At 31.3% G+C, this 15252-nt stretch overlaps 2 protein-coding genes across 3 annotated transcripts; one reads left to right on the top strand and one right to left on the bottom strand.

Moving 5' to 3' along the window:
- Positions 1-223: 223 nt before the first annotated feature.
- On the bottom strand, positions 224-5365 carry LOC126771160 (PIH1 domain-containing protein 1-like). The gene is made up of 6 exons (XM_050490915.1): positions 5345-5365; positions 2955-3097; positions 2614-2689; positions 1916-2493; positions 796-939; positions 224-317 (listed from the first exon to the last, which is right to left on the bottom strand). The coding sequence occupies exons 2-6, from the start codon at positions 3018-3020 to the stop codon at positions 285-287; spliced, it is 897 nt and encodes a 298-aa protein (XP_050346872.1). The 5' UTR covers positions 3021-3097; positions 5345-5365; the 3' UTR covers positions 224-284.
- Positions 5366-5885: 520 nt separating this feature from the next.
- LOC126771144 (ell-associated factor Eaf) lies at positions 5886-14552 on the top strand. Of its 2 annotated transcripts, none has more exons than XM_050490899.1 (9): positions 5886-6069; positions 6703-6828; positions 8862-8954; positions 9299-9437; positions 10482-10603; positions 11281-11389; positions 11505-11769; positions 11911-12025; positions 12937-14552. In XM_050490899.1, the coding sequence occupies exons 2-9, from the start codon at positions 6732-6734 to the stop codon at positions 13038-13040; spliced, it is 1044 nt and encodes a 347-aa protein (XP_050346856.1). In that variant the 5' UTR covers positions 5886-6069; positions 6703-6731; the 3' UTR covers positions 13041-14552. The 2 variants fall into 2 exon arrangements, with proteins under 2 accessions (XP_050346856.1, XP_050346855.1); XM_050490898.1 differs by having other exon boundaries at positions 10482-10609.
- The last annotated feature ends 700 nt before the right edge of the window (positions 14553-15252 follow it).

The raw sequence follows: 15252 nt of genomic DNA, 5'->3' as shown, positions 1-15252 counted from the left end.
TCAGACTTAACATTTACAGAATAATAAATCAAATCAGTTACTATTTTGAAAGGTATGTATTTATTATAAGTAGCAGCTTTTCTTTGTAAGTGTCAGTTTCAATATTTTTTTATGAAAACTTACGTCTTAATTTAATGAATTATATATCACAAACTATATAGAAATTACTTTTGTATTAAATATTTAACAATGTTCATAACATTACGAAATAAAAGATATGTAATATTTTTCTGCCTTTAATAACTTGAGCACTTACACATTTTATCAAATAAAAAAAATTAACATTAATTTATAATAGGCATTTTCACACACAGCATCTGAAACAAAAAAATATATCACATATTATACAAAACTTATTTGCAGGTAAATTTAAAACAAAAAACAATGTACAATAAACTATTAATTATTTCAGTAGATGGATTTCAGTTTTTACAAAAATCAAATATTTCCAGACATAATATACATACTTAGTAAGAAATTTCTACAAATTTAAATCCATTATTAGCAACATTGCAAATGTTACACATTTTAATACAAATAAAATTAATATAGAATGTTTAAAGGAGGACTCTTACGAAACTCGGTTTCAATATTACTTTTCAACAATTAAAAAATAACATTAATATTTAAATTATTCACAATTACATTAATATATCACATTCATCAAATCTGCCTAGTGTGACATTATGGACTTCAAATATCATAAGTGTACACAACATATTGCTCAATGTTCCATGGATGTATACAATATATTTTCTGTGATAACAAATTAATAATTATAGAAACATTACTTACGTCCTTATTTCTATTCAGTTCAGCATCAACAATATCCTGGTCAACGCTGCATGGTAAAAAGAAATCCACGGACTCATAATTTTCTTTTGCAGCCAGTACTAATCTATCTTCACCAATTTCTAAATTTAAATCTTTCAATTCAACCTGAAAATTTTAATAAATTTTGTAAATAAAATAGCAGAAATAAAAAATAAGAATAGCAAATGAGTTTTGTGCTTTTAAATTCACATTAGAAATATATTATACTTTGTTTATAATATAAACAATAATCACAGAATAAACTATGATCCATGGTTTTAGATTTGCACTGTTTACCACACACACACATGTATAAATGCATAAATGCAACAGAAGTAAATGTATATTTGAGTAATGTCAATTTAGAATAGGTAGGCTGGTAAAAGGGAATATTGTAAGGAAGTCTGCATGTGTTTAATTTCACAGAAATTCTGCCACATGTGTATTCACAAACGCGCATTTGAATTTGGAGGCCTTAGCCCTGCAGTAGAACATTTACAGACTGTTACTTTATTTTATTTAAGCGGACTATCAAAAAAGCCGAGATGGCCTAGTGGTTAGAATGCGTGAATCTTAACCGACGATCATGGGTTCAAACCCGGGCAAGCACTACTGAATTTTCATGTGCTTAATTTGTGATTATAATTCATCTCCTGCTTGATGCTGAAGGAAAACCTACATGTGTCTAATTTCATTGAAATTATGCCACATGTGTATTCTACCAAACCGCATTGGAGCAGCGTGGTGGAATAAGCTCCAAACCTTCTCCTCAAAAGGGAGAGGAGACCTTATCCCAGCAGTGGGACATTAACAGGCTGTTACTGTTACTTTAGACTGTCAAATGTGCCACCTGTAAGTAAGTGGCCAACAACAAACAAAGACATTATCACAGTAAGAAATATTAACCACCCATATTACATTATCAATGTACTATCAACTTTGGGAACTAACACATTATATTCCTTGCACCTATAGTTAGTTACACTGGCTCCCTTGTCCTTCAATCCCAACCATAAAAAAATTAAGTATTACTGTTTTCTACCGAGGCAGGCTTTGCACAAACCAATATCACAAAGTTGTTTTGTTTGATTTCAACACTTACTGATGCAGGGATCATAAACTCCGCTAACAAATATTTTATCTCTCCTGTAGGAGGCTCTCTTCTTAGTCTATAAATAAACTGCTTCTTCTTTGGTGCAGGTACTTCTGTTTTTTTCAATACTGGCTTCTTTATCTCCTCAATTAAGGGTTTAGTTTTCTGTTCACAATTTTTAACATCTCTAATTTGTATTCTGTGCGATTGTAATGTCCCAATGGATTTTCTATTTTTAAGTATTGTAAACCTTTGCATATCTAATTCAAATTGATATTTATCTTGCAAGCCTTCAAACACTACTGTGAGAAAAAATGTTTGAAAGAGATCATCTTTTTCAATTTTCGAAAAGAAATCTGGGTTAACAGCAACATCATATACTGTAACTGGTGCACCAGATTTGTCTTGTTCAATCCTTCCTTCTCCGATGCTCATAGGTACTCTGTAGCTCGAAGGATCTTCCGAATTTAAAATTTGCATCAATTCTTCATTAGTTATATCCCTTGGGCATGGAATAGCTTCTGTTAGGCAAACATTTACAAATACTTTTTTACTATCTGGTTTAGTAAATGTTTTCACACAAAACCCTGAAAAGAAAATAATAATTTCTATTAGTATAAATTAATTGACTAATCACAATACAATCTGAAATGTATTAAAAATCCACTGACATCATTGTTAACATTCACACAAGATCTGTTAATTACCTGGTTTTGGTTTAACAATTTGTGTCGGTACAGTATCTGCCAACATTTTATTAAATTCCTCTTCTACAGAATTTTCCTGAAATTTTTAAAAAAGTGTACAGTACTGTAAGTTACATTGAGTAATTAATCTTAAACCTATCAATAAAATAACGGCATCAAATAAAAATTTATTCATCTTCCAAATCATCTTCTCACTCATCGAACAGAGGCAAGATGTTCGTCATAGGTGAAATTTCTAATAAAAGAAACGTTTCACAAAGAGACGCAGGATAAGCACATTTTCTATTTGTTTCATTTTAAACTTAGAAAAATTCTTGATATTTCCTTTTTGTAATATTTACCTTAACAATTCTCATGTTTTTCTCCATTATTGTTGGGTCGATATCGAGCGTTATTGACTTTTTCATTTTTGTTTACTTTCAATTTTAAATGGTCTCCAGGAATTCCGAGAATATGTTTGGTATAAAAACTTTTTAAGGATTACCTATTAAAGCTAATAATCGAATTTCAATTACACAAGTACATAAAAGAAAGCTTTAGCTGACTACTTTTTCAAAATACCTGTTTAATTATAAATTCAGAATAAAAAGTCAAAATAATCCATAATTGACATAATTCGTCTGCAACTCTGCAGTCGGCACAAGAAAAGTCAACTGTCAAACAAGAAGAAAAAAAACTATAAAGTTGTAGGCATGGGCGATACAAATCGTATATTAATAGGTTAATATTTGTGTTAAATAAAATTGAGAATTATGTCTCGTCCCAATACGAGCGTAATTTGAATTTATTTCGATAAATTCAACTTTGTAGGCAAAAAACCTAAATGTCGTATTTGTTGCGAGATTTACACTTACAAGGGCTCTTCAGGCATTTTACTAATATTTTTAAAAGACAATTTAGATCAAAAGAGATACGAGCTATTGCTCTTTCGAGAACAGTTAAAAGAGATGTATATACGAAGAAATGAACTTTTAAATACGCCTACATTACTCACATTGTGTTCTATACAAGTAATAAATATAATAACAAATAGAAAAACATCGCTATTATACAGTTCATTTCACTGATTTTCAAAATCAGAATGGCAACATATCTATTAATAAATAAATATTAACTCATATAATCATCTTATTGTCAATACAAAACTAAAAACTAACCAATACATTATATGCGATAAACACAAATATTTTTTTATATTGGATAAAACCAAGGTTAAAAACCAGTAAAATCTAATATCATCTGGTACTGATTCGGTTTCCGAGAACCATAAACTCGATCCAATATCTAGATATTGAAATATATAGATACGATATCTGATATTCAAAACCGATATCTAGATACGATACGATATGGCTTCAAAGCGATATTACTTACCTATAAAGTTGTCAAATTAACGAAATCCTACTAGGTACTAACTTTACTTTGCTAAAATTAATATTAAACAACTATGGTTTTGCTCTGAAAAAATGTTAAGACATTTTGTTATAGGTTACAGGGTAATATGTCACGATCCTTTTAAAGGGTTATAGTTCAGGACAATAGCTATCAAATGACCCCCAAAATGCTTATGCAAAAGTGTATCGTTTTCGAGTTATTAATTTTTTAATATTTTTTTTTATTTAAAGGATGTTTAAGATTCTAAAATTCAATAAAAAAAAAATCAACGTATTTTCCCTATTTTTTTTTGTATTTCTTGCTAGGGTACATCCTAGTTAATAATAACCAGTTATAAAACAAAAACAATCTTCAAGCATTTTTAAATTACAGATCCAAAACTGTACAACTTTTCGATTTTTAATTTTGATTCTTTAAGTTACTCGCAATTTTTTTGTAAAAATCACTATGGCTCTTATCGTGCGGATCATTTTAAAAACATCTGCGTTTCCTTAGCTATCCATCGGTACATAAAAAGTACAGTAACAATCATAAACTCAGGAGAAAATTAGATAACAAAGAGACCAGGTAGGAAATTCTAAGAAATGCTATTGTTAAGAAATTAAATCTGGATCAAAGACAAAAGGACCTCAATGCAAAGTAGTTAAAGATTATTTTTAATAGGGGTAATAGGTAAAAAAGGAGAGATAAACCAGAGCTGTCATTGCAATTTTGAATTTAAATCAAAAACAAAATACTTAATCTTTTTAGTTACTCCATACTTTCGAAATTACACTGTTTATTATTCATAATTCGTGTTCAAAATGAGATCCCCTATTAATTGATCCCCTATTTTCGTATACAAATACGCATTCTTTTTCTTAATTCACTTTTTACTACAACACTACTCAAGCTATGTCGAATAGAATTTGCAGCATTCATTATTCTTGTTTTGAGTTCTTCAATTGTTTGTACTGGTGAAACATCATAAACCAGGCTTTTCATATGCCCCCAGACATAATAGTCCATCGGAGTCAAATCTGGACTTCTCGCTGGCCATGGGATTGGTCCTCCTCTGCCAATCCATCTATTACGATAATTGCTGTCTAGCCACTGTCTTACGGACAAGCAAGAAATAAAAAAAAAAATAGGGAAAATACGTTGATTTTTTTTTATTGAATTTTAGAATCTTAAACATCCTTTAAATAAAAAAAATATTAAAAAATTAATAACTCGAAAACGATACACTTTTGCATAAGCATTTTGCGGGTCATTTGATAGCTATTGTCCTGAACTATAACCCTTTAAAAGGATCGTGACATATTACCTATTGTATGTGTACTACCCAAATCCTGACCTGGAAAAGATGTTTCTGTAAAACCTAGTATTTATAATATTAATTTTGCATCTTAAATAATTTATATTTTTTTACTGTAAAAATACATACGACAACTAACAAATATATCAATCGAGAAACATAAGTCACACTGTCTATATTGGACAAAAGTAGCCAGTTTTTAAATTTTATTGTAAAAATTGATTCTGGCGGTCTGGCCTTCAGTTGAGAATTGACATGTTAGTAATTTTTTCGTTTTATAAAGTATGAAGACTATTCTAAAAGTAAATACTCGTAAAACATTCTCATTGAACTGTTTACAACAAGCTGATATTATAATATATTAATTGAAAAAGCATGTGTTGATAATCGAGGCTAGAGATATTTTCGGTTGAGTAGTAAATTATTTTTAGATAAAAAAATAATATATTTTCTTTTAATCTAATTCACTTCTGGACGCTAAATATATTATCTTCCTTTAAGAAACATTTCTCAGGGACGAGATGTATTTGTCTATGGTTATTGAAATGTCAATTGTCATTGTCACCCGATCAGCCGTCAACCGTCGTGTCCATCATGAGAACTAGGTCGAAAGAGTAGTCAATGTCTAATTTTTGGACTATTTCAATCTTTCTTGATTTAAAGAATCATATTAGCAATGCAAAACTTTGCAAAATCTCGCTGATTATGAGATTTATTTTATAACAGTAAGCAACGTGTAACCTTGGTGAAAGAAATAATCAAAGGTATAGTATTAAGAATAAATTTATTACTTTGCCATATTTTGTATATTAGATCGTTTATTAATTACTTTTTAATGGTCAGTGATATAAAAATCATTAATAGTATTAAAATGGTTCGTACTTTAACAATAAATATATTCAAGCGAAATCTTGAATTAGATAAAAATAAATTTTTCGCTTGTCAGCTGTAGTTAAGTGAATGTAATACGTATGCATAACACTAATCTCGAGAAAAACAACAGACACATAACCTTTCTAAGTTTTTGGGTGTCGGACATAGTCTGTGAAAGCACATAAATTATAACTTCGTAATTTATAAAAATAAAATAAAACTCAAGAAGTACAAACTAACAGTGAAAGCAGTTTGATTTGAAAATATGTATAAGATTTAAAATTTTTGGGCCTTTGATTGATGACACATTAAGAGAAATGAATTATTAACAAATAATTATAAGTGACACTTCATTTAACTCTTACAAGATAGTAATTAAATAAAAGCATAAATAAAAAATGATATTTTTTACAGATGCAGAATCATGTCTTTGGGTTATCATATAATACTTATCTATTCTGAATTATTCCACTGTATATAAATTTTCTATTTGATTAAAAACATTTTCTTTTTTTTCTATATAGGTGCAAACATATGGCAGAGAAAAGCTAAGATGGCTGATAAACATAGTTTGAACTATGATGTAAGGGAGCTGAAATTAGGCACCAGCTTCACCAACAATAAGACATCTCAATATCATACTATTAAGTGTAAGTTGTATAATTTTTCCTATAAACAAAATAAATAATTTAAATATAATATAATAGGTTGGCTCCTTAATACATTTCACTTATTATAAGTGAAATGAACTAAAGAGCCAACCTATTCAATGCATCACTTCTGCCTGTCTGTTATCCTGTTAAGGAAACCTGCTGTCTTACTGTAGATTGACACATAAGTTATCCAAGTTACAATAGCTTTAATAAAACAACCCCTCATTTAATCCATCTACTAAAACAAATATAGGCTGTCACCACTACTATCATTGTGTGCATAATTTTACCTGAAATTGTTTTAAAATTCAGTAGAAAGATTTAACTCACACATACTTAAAGTACATTTCATATAAAAACTTGTAAACATATTTTAAAAGATGATTCACTGCTGGAGAAAATTCAGTGTAAAATAATTTTTTGCCTTTTAGTAATGCCAAAAGGACAATTATTTTACAATTAGTTATTGGACTAATCAAACAGTTCTATATATAGGACAATTCACAAAATTATATTTTAAATGTGAACTTTCAATTAATGTAATGCATAAAAAATGTATAACATGTCACCATTTCCTCTTTTATTGCTTAATGTATATATAGTATTACATAGTAGAAAATGTTTTATAGATTAATCCACTTGAAAAAGATTTTGTAATTTACAAAATGTTATGTAATCAAACAGAAATATTCTTGTATCGATCAAGTAACAGCCTGTTAATTTCCTACTGCTGGTCTAAGGCCTTTTCTCTTATTTGAGGAGGTTTGGAGCTTATTCAAATATGCTGCTCCAATGTGGGTTGGTAGAATACACACGTTGCAGAATTTCAGTGAAATGTAGACAAATGCAGGTTTCCTCACTATGTTTTCCTTCACCGTCAACCACGAGATGAATTATAAACACAAATTAAGTACATGAAAATTCAGCGGTGTTTGCTCGGGCTTGAACCCACGATCATCAGTTAAGATTCACGCGTTCTAACCACTAGGCCATCTCGGCTTGATTAAGTAACGAATACTTTTTCTATAATTAATACTAGTGGAATTGTTCATATGTGTAAACTGTTAACTTATCAGTTAATAATTAATTTTGTCAGTCATACTTGATAACTTGAACTATGCATAATTTAAACAATGAAAGGGGAAACTTTTCAAATGTAGGAAATAAATTTATATAATAGTAAAACCCACGGCTTTGCCAGTGTGGAATTCAATTTTTAATGTACATAATACCTATTTATGTTGTAGATAAAAAAATATAAATCATAAGTTAGCAGCTGTAGTATGAAATAAAAAATGAGGTTGTATTGGTTTTAGTAACAAATAGCGGTAATAACTTTATAACAGGCAGTTGTTTTGAAATCACAGGCAGGCACTTCAATGTTATTTATTTATATACATTAAAAGAAATATTATAAAAGTATGTCAGAAAACTGTCAAAAATTTAAAAAAGGAATCATCATTAATCGCATTCCCTCTTTAAGATAAGGTTTAGAACTTTTACACTATGCTGCTCTAATGGACATGTTTCCTTCACTAATACTAAACTAATTCCTTCACCGATGCTAATACCAGTTAAAATTCTTGCGTTTTATTTACTTGGTCAACTTTGCTGTTTCTACTCTAGTTTAGATTAGTAATCCTGTGAAATTAATAACCAGTACTATTTTGACACTTAAGTTTATTTAACGGTTAGGTCTAAATAATACATTTATGTCATTAACTTATAATGAAGACTGGGAGTCTCATCATTTATTCTGACATCTTCAAAATTCATCTTCATATTTCAGCCAATTTATACAAAACATTAATAAATTATATTTCTTGACCTTCCTCATGAATCATTCCTGCCATTGGTGAAAACCGTATGAAAATCATCAAGTTTTTGAGTTTATAGCGTTCAGACATACAGATGCGGAGGGACTTTGTTTTAATACATAGTGATTCATCTCTTATGTTTGTTTTTAATAGGTTATTGAAAAAATATTTTGTAACATTAATAAAGTTATTGAATTATAAAACATTTTGCAGATGATTTCAAACCGGCTTCGGTGGATGTCAATAAAATGGCAACAGTTGACGTTGGGACTAATAACCAAGTAACCGTAACTGTACCACATTTAGGTAAGTGATCGTTAAATTTAAGTTTTAATTACTTTATTAGTGCAACATATCAGAGCAAACACTATCTGCCTCACTTATAAACAATGTTTAACGAGTGATTAGTTTAGATAAATCATGCTTAACTGAACAGCTGCTAAGCAACTTTTATAAGTACCCTACTTATGTGTGTATAAGGTTCTATGATCAAGCTGTATGTATTACATATTTCATTTAATATATAATTAAAAGCCTAGTTTTGATTTGCTAAATCCATTTTAAACTTCTTATTTGCCTATTATGTAATATTGAATAAAAGATTTAAAAAAACATTGCGAAATTGTAAAATGTATTGTACTGAATTACAGATGGTGCGGGAGTCCCACAGACAGTATTTAAAGGAAGTCAACGACCCTATACAAAAGAATGTGTCTTGATAATAGATCGAGTTACGGGAGAGATTACTCTCGAAAAGCTGTCAAGTAACATTCAAGTAAAAAAAACAAGGTAATTATTATTTTCATAAATAAACTAGAATTGTTTTTATGCCACCACAATACCTTCACGTATAAGACATTCAGCAGTGCTGTTAAGAACTCGCTTCATAACTCATCCATGAATTATTACGGTCAAAGTCGCATAAAACTTTCTGATATTTCACGACCATTCGCTGCGGTGAGTTTCGAGTTTGTTCTCACATAATAGCCCTACTGTGTTAAATTATCCTACCATTAAACGTCAATCGCATTTTATTGAAATATGCTAGAATAAAAACAGTCAAGATAACAGTCAGTCAGATAATATGTTAAGTTTCATTAATTGGACTTGTATTGATTTTGTAAGACAAGGTTCGGCATTAAGCGGATTACGATCTAAATACGGACCGACATATATTTCTATTGTAAAATTAAAATAACATGATCAATCAATCAATCAAAATAATTTTATTCAAATATACTTACAAGTACTTTGAATTGTCAAGCGCTAACACCGGTTCCGATACATTTTCACTTCCAAATACACCAAGCTTCATAGAAATCTGTGCATTCCTTTTAAATATATCTTTAACGATGTGTTCCCATAATAATAGAGACTTATTTTATTAATAATATTAATAATATTAATAAAATAAAATAGATTATATTAGATTATATTAGATTATAATAGAGTATTATATATATATATATATATATATATATATATATATATATATATATATATATTATACCTAATATATAATAATAATCAAGATCATTAAATCAAGTTTTAATCAAGTAACCACTGTGAACCATTTTTTAATTGTGTGCGAGTGAAAATATTTAAATATTTTAATGCTTATATAATGTGTTCAACGACAGTCTCCTGGCAAAGGTCTCTCTCTTTTCACTGCCTATCTATCTTTAGTAATAAAAATACAGTTTATTTGAGTCCAGTTTATATTTATCTGTTACAATTTTCTATCTTGGTAATTATACATCAGAATTATGTATATCTGCATGCTATGTACGCAACTATGTAAATGTATGCTTATAAGTTATATATATTTTCCAGACAAGAATCCAGCCAAAAGCAACGACCCTTGACTCCAGTGACAACAGAATTTACAAATACGACTCAAAGGTCGACGTCTCGCACCCGCGTCGCCACCAACAGACGCACTAACAATAACACGGGTACAGGTTTTTTTTTATAGAATAGGAAGGCGGACGAGCATATGGGCCACCTGATGGTAAGTAGTCACCAACGCCCATAGACATTGGCATTGTAAGAAATATTAACCATCGCTTACATCACCAATGCGCCACCAACCTTGGGAACTAAGATGTTATGTCCATTGTGCCTGTAATTACACTGGCTCACTCACCCTTCAAACCGGAATACAACAATACTAAGTACTATTGTTTTGCGGTAGAATATCTGATGAGTGTTCACCTACCCAGACGAGCTTGCATAAAGCTCTACCACCAGTCGAACAGTAAAATTAATATGGTGATGATACTGGAAAATAGGCTTAGTTCGGTTTTATTTAACAAAAAAATAATACAATACAAAAAATATTTGTTAAGATTTTTTTTATAATTGCCGGTAGGGCAAATGACTCTACTCCACCTGATGGTAAGTGGTAGTAGAGTCCAAACGCGACGACGACCAATACAGTCGGAATGGTCTGCACTAGCCGCCCCACCTTGCCGGCAAGATACCTCTTCACGCCTCCTTTGAAAATAAATTATTTTATGAAAATAAATATTGATAAATTAATTCATGAAAAGTCTACTAAGCTGTTTAATTACTAAAAAATAGTCTAGTGTCAGTATGATTATATATTCGTTAACATTGTACTCTTTGTTAGGTCCAAGCGGTGTTCAAAACACTCAGAATCGGTTTAACCACGCAGCGCCGAAAACACAGAACATGGTCAGGTCCCCTCCGCGAGTCAAAACGTCTCCGCCGCAAGCTCCGTAAGTATTATAATGTATAAATGATATTTTCAATCACTTCTACCTAGTTCTAAGTCTGACGCGCGTGTACGCATATTAATTGTTTACTAATAGAGTTATTTTCTCTTTCTCTCAGATGGTCTGCCGGTGGAAATAGCACTCTTGCTTCTCTGCCCATGATAGGGTTTGACGAAGCGCCAGCGCGTTCTTCGCCCCCGCATGCGCCACCTCACGTGCCCACACATGCACATGCGCAGCAGCATGTGCCTGCACATGCGCAATCTCACGTGCCCCCACATGCGCATATGCCACAACACGCGCCAACGCATGTGGCTGCGCATGTCCCTCCAGTGACCCGTCACGTCCCGCCTCCCGCGCAACTTCCGCAACCTCCCTCCGCCGTAAGTATTTAGACATCAAGCTTAATTTGAGTCATGTATGGCGTTGATGTTGTTTCAGTATATTATTACATATGATTAAAAAAAACTGGGATAAAAAATAAAAAGAGTTTGAAGTCTATTTTGCGATTTGATGATTTCTAGGTGTCGCGGCAAGACGACAGTTCATCTAGTTCGTCTAGTGACAGCGACAGCGATAGCGGTAGCGGCAGCGACAGCGACGACAACGACTCCAGTGCCCACCACTCGCTCACCAACGGTAATACAGTCGCACACGCGATTCCAATCACTTTCGATTTTAATTAAACTATTGATAAGTATTAATTAATAATAATAATATCCTGGGTCATTTTTCACACACGGCCATCTGATCCCAAATTAAGCTTGTACAAAGCTGCTATGGAACCAGACAGCTGATATACTACATATACTACTTTTCTTTTGTAAATACATACTTATATAGATAATTACACCCAGACTCGGGACAAATAGACATGTCTTAATACTTATTAATTATTAAGGGTTTTTGCAACATTCTGCTTAAAAATTCTATTTCTATAACAAAATCGCATATTTCCTTTCCATGTATTTAATTCATAATAAGTAATGGAGTCATGGAAGGCTTACAGTATTTAAAACGATTTTGTTATTAATTGAAGGCACTTGGCCGTAAAGTTTGTTCAACATGAAATATTGACGACGACGATATGGCATTAAAAAAAGTGCGGTCAATTTACTGAACTCGTAACTAGAATAAGCAAATTCATAGTTTTGATGTAAATGGATCGCACGGGGCCCCAGTAAATTTGAAGGATCCCACAGAGATCAATTTTTCGTACATTTATCCTCCTCAATCATAAATAATGTTTTTTGAAATATATGAACAAATACTTGTAATTGTATAGATAAAAAAAAAAAAAACAAAATGTATTAAACTTAGTGTAAAATATTAACTTCAATAGAATTATTTGGTATTAATTTAGATGCTAAACTCTAATGACCTTATGTTAACAAATTGGCGATTAGACTGTGCTCGGCCGTTATTTTTGCAAATAAACCAAAGATTATTATTATTATTATTTTATAAAATTGCAGATAAAAGTCTAAAAGTAATTTTTAAGGAATTGAAATGATTTACAAGACCTAAATGTTACTTCTTTGTCGTTTCAGGGGCGACGGACGCGGGGAGCGGGGCGGGCGGCGGGGCGGCGCTGCCCAGCGATGTGCTCAACGACGACCTGTGCCTGTCAGAGTCGGGCAGCGACTCCGACTGACACCGACGGACACACTCTCCATTTGAGAACTATTCGATTTAGTGATTAAAGCTTGCTCTTCACTGAGGAATTTAATATATATTTTGTCCCGTGATATAAATTGCACACATTTTCGATGAGCATCGTGTCAACGCCGTTACTGTAGAAACTCAGGACAAGACGGGTGTGTGAGGGTGTGAGGGAATGTTAATATGACCTCGAAAATTTTCCTCGATCGATCGTTATATATTATTATCTCATAATAGATTACATTCGAATCATAAGTTGTCTGCATATGACGGTGCAGAATGTGGTCCACGTGTTTTACAATGTCAGTGTCTTTAAGCGAGGGCCTTACTAAGGTAAAATAAAAAAATATATACATTTAAGTGTAAAAAAAATACGATGAGCAATATAAATTTATATCCCAGGATGTAATATATATACCATAGTGAAAAGCGGGCTTAATAAAAAACTTGGCAAGTGTCTTGATCATATGTCTGCTATCTTAACTCGTGTGTGATATAGTCGTTCCATACTCAATAACTTCGCAACATAACCTCGTCCGTTTCACAATATAAATGATATCAAAATTTAATACAGTTAATTATCCTGTAAAAGTCCTGTAATAACAATAAGAAAATATATTTACAAAACTGATGTCCAATTAAAATGTTTCCTAAATTTATATTTACTAATGTTTTTACCAATACTGGTTGAAACTAGATTTGTGAGTGCAAGTCGCATTTGCCCGTGACTTTAAATTATTGTGTATAGACAAAACATTCTATAAACTTTTTTTTTTTTAAATGAATAGGTATGAGAATAAATGAACGCTATTTTTTTTAAATACATATTCGACTCTTGCCATGTTTTAATAAAACATTGGATTCGATTTTATATTGCCATAAATAATTATATAAATAAAAAATTATCATTTTTAAACGTCAATTGAAAATCGGATTCAATGCAAACATGGTCTCAATGACACTGTTTAAATGTGTTATAAACGACGTGGTCATTTGTAAGTTTGCTGTATATATTATAAAATATTTTCATTTCAATCGAATTTATATTTAACATAAGACGAATTAAAAGAAAACAACTCATCAAAGACAATTGAAAATAAAACAGTATGTAAATATTTCAATGTAATTTTCGAATACATCTCTAGTATTCGAACTAACGTAACATTTATGAGACCCGATAATGCCATTAAATTTTTTCGTTAGAAATTAAAAAAGGCCGGGAATAGCTGCTAGTGTTGTAATCTAATCTAGTTGTATAATCGATTTCTGAATATATCGATAAACTTATCAAATTTAAGTTAAACTTACAAATGTAAACGATATACAATTACTTAAGATAGTTAAGTGTGTATCATAATGAAAATGTTATTGTGCCTCAAGTGAAATATAAGATATATTTTTATTTTATGCTAATTTTTTAACTAGCGTTAAGATTATATTGCGTTTGGTGGACACTGAACGATATTATACGTTAGTTTTACGAGTCCGCAATAAATTATTATACATAAAACATTTTGTTTTTTATTTTATTATTGTTATAATCATATGTATATATATAAATAAAAACCCAGACTGTATTCGGCCATTACGACTGATAAACTAACCTGAAAAAAGGCTCTTTAGCGCTTTTGTCTTAAGTTAAGAGGTAAAAAAAAGTAAACAACACGCTACACAATAATTTATTAGATACATAATCCCATACAAGTTCTCTTAAAACTGTCTCGTTTGTATTTAAGTAATTCTAGTTAAAACAAAAATACAGTAATGTAAATTCAACCTTAAACACAATACTTAAGGTTGTTTTCACAAAACTATGTACAAAAAGCAATTAATTTTTACCTTTACTACCTTTTTTTAACGCTGGAAAAACGCGTTACGCGTTTCCCCCACGGGAACAGTGGGGGGGGGGGGTATGTGGGGCTCGCCAGTGCCCAAGGCGCCGAGTGCGATCATCGGAATACCCACTAAGAAACCAGCGGTACCCTTTCCATCTTGATGAGGAGCACCACGGGATCGCTTTCGCATGCTACCGTGGCGCTCTGTGACCTTTACTACCTTGTCAACATACATCAAAACAAATTCAAACTTACACATATGTTTTAAAGTCGGAAGACAAGCTCCCAAAAAAAAGCAATAAAAAAATTTCAACCTAGACTCGTCGCATAGACCAGGAAGGAGTGGAGTCGAGCTGCACAATATTTTTT

This window comes from Nymphalis io, chromosome 10, assembly GCF_905147045.1.
Source record: "Nymphalis io chromosome 10, ilAglIoxx1.1, whole genome shotgun sequence".
In the NCBI taxonomy this organism is placed as follows: Eukaryota; Metazoa; Arthropoda; class Insecta; order Lepidoptera; family Nymphalidae; genus Nymphalis; species Nymphalis io.
This window is presented reverse-complemented; position numbering and strand designations above follow the sequence as displayed.

What these genes read in the sequence shown, in the direction of transcription:
- LOC126771160 (XM_050490915.1), bottom strand. Translation starts at nt 3,020, where the DNA reads ATGAAAAAGTCAATAACGCTCGATATCGACCCAACAATAATGGAGAAA. An exon ending in AATTGTTAAACCAAAACCAG is followed by an intron (nt 2,494 to 2,613) that starts GTAATTAACAGA and finishes TTTTCTTTTCAG; the next exon opens with GGTTTTGTGTGAAAACATTT. An exon ending in AACTGAATAGAAATAAGGAC is followed by an intron (nt 318 to 795) that starts GTAAGTAATGTT and finishes TTTTTGTTTCAG; the next exon opens with ATGCTGTGTGTGAAAATGCC.
- LOC126771144 (XM_050490898.1), top strand. Translation starts at nt 6,732, where the DNA reads ATGGCTGATAAACATAGTTTGAACTATGATGTAAGGGAGCTGAAATTA. An exon ending in ACGTCTCCGCCGCAAGCTCC is followed by an intron (nt 11,390 to 11,504) that starts GTAAGTATTATA and finishes TCTTTCTCTCAG; the next exon opens with ATGGTCTGCCGGTGGAAATA. An exon ending in TTCCGCAACCTCCCTCCGCC is followed by an intron (nt 11,770 to 11,910) that starts GTAAGTATTTAG and finishes GATGATTTCTAG; the next exon opens with GTGTCGCGGCAAGACGACAG.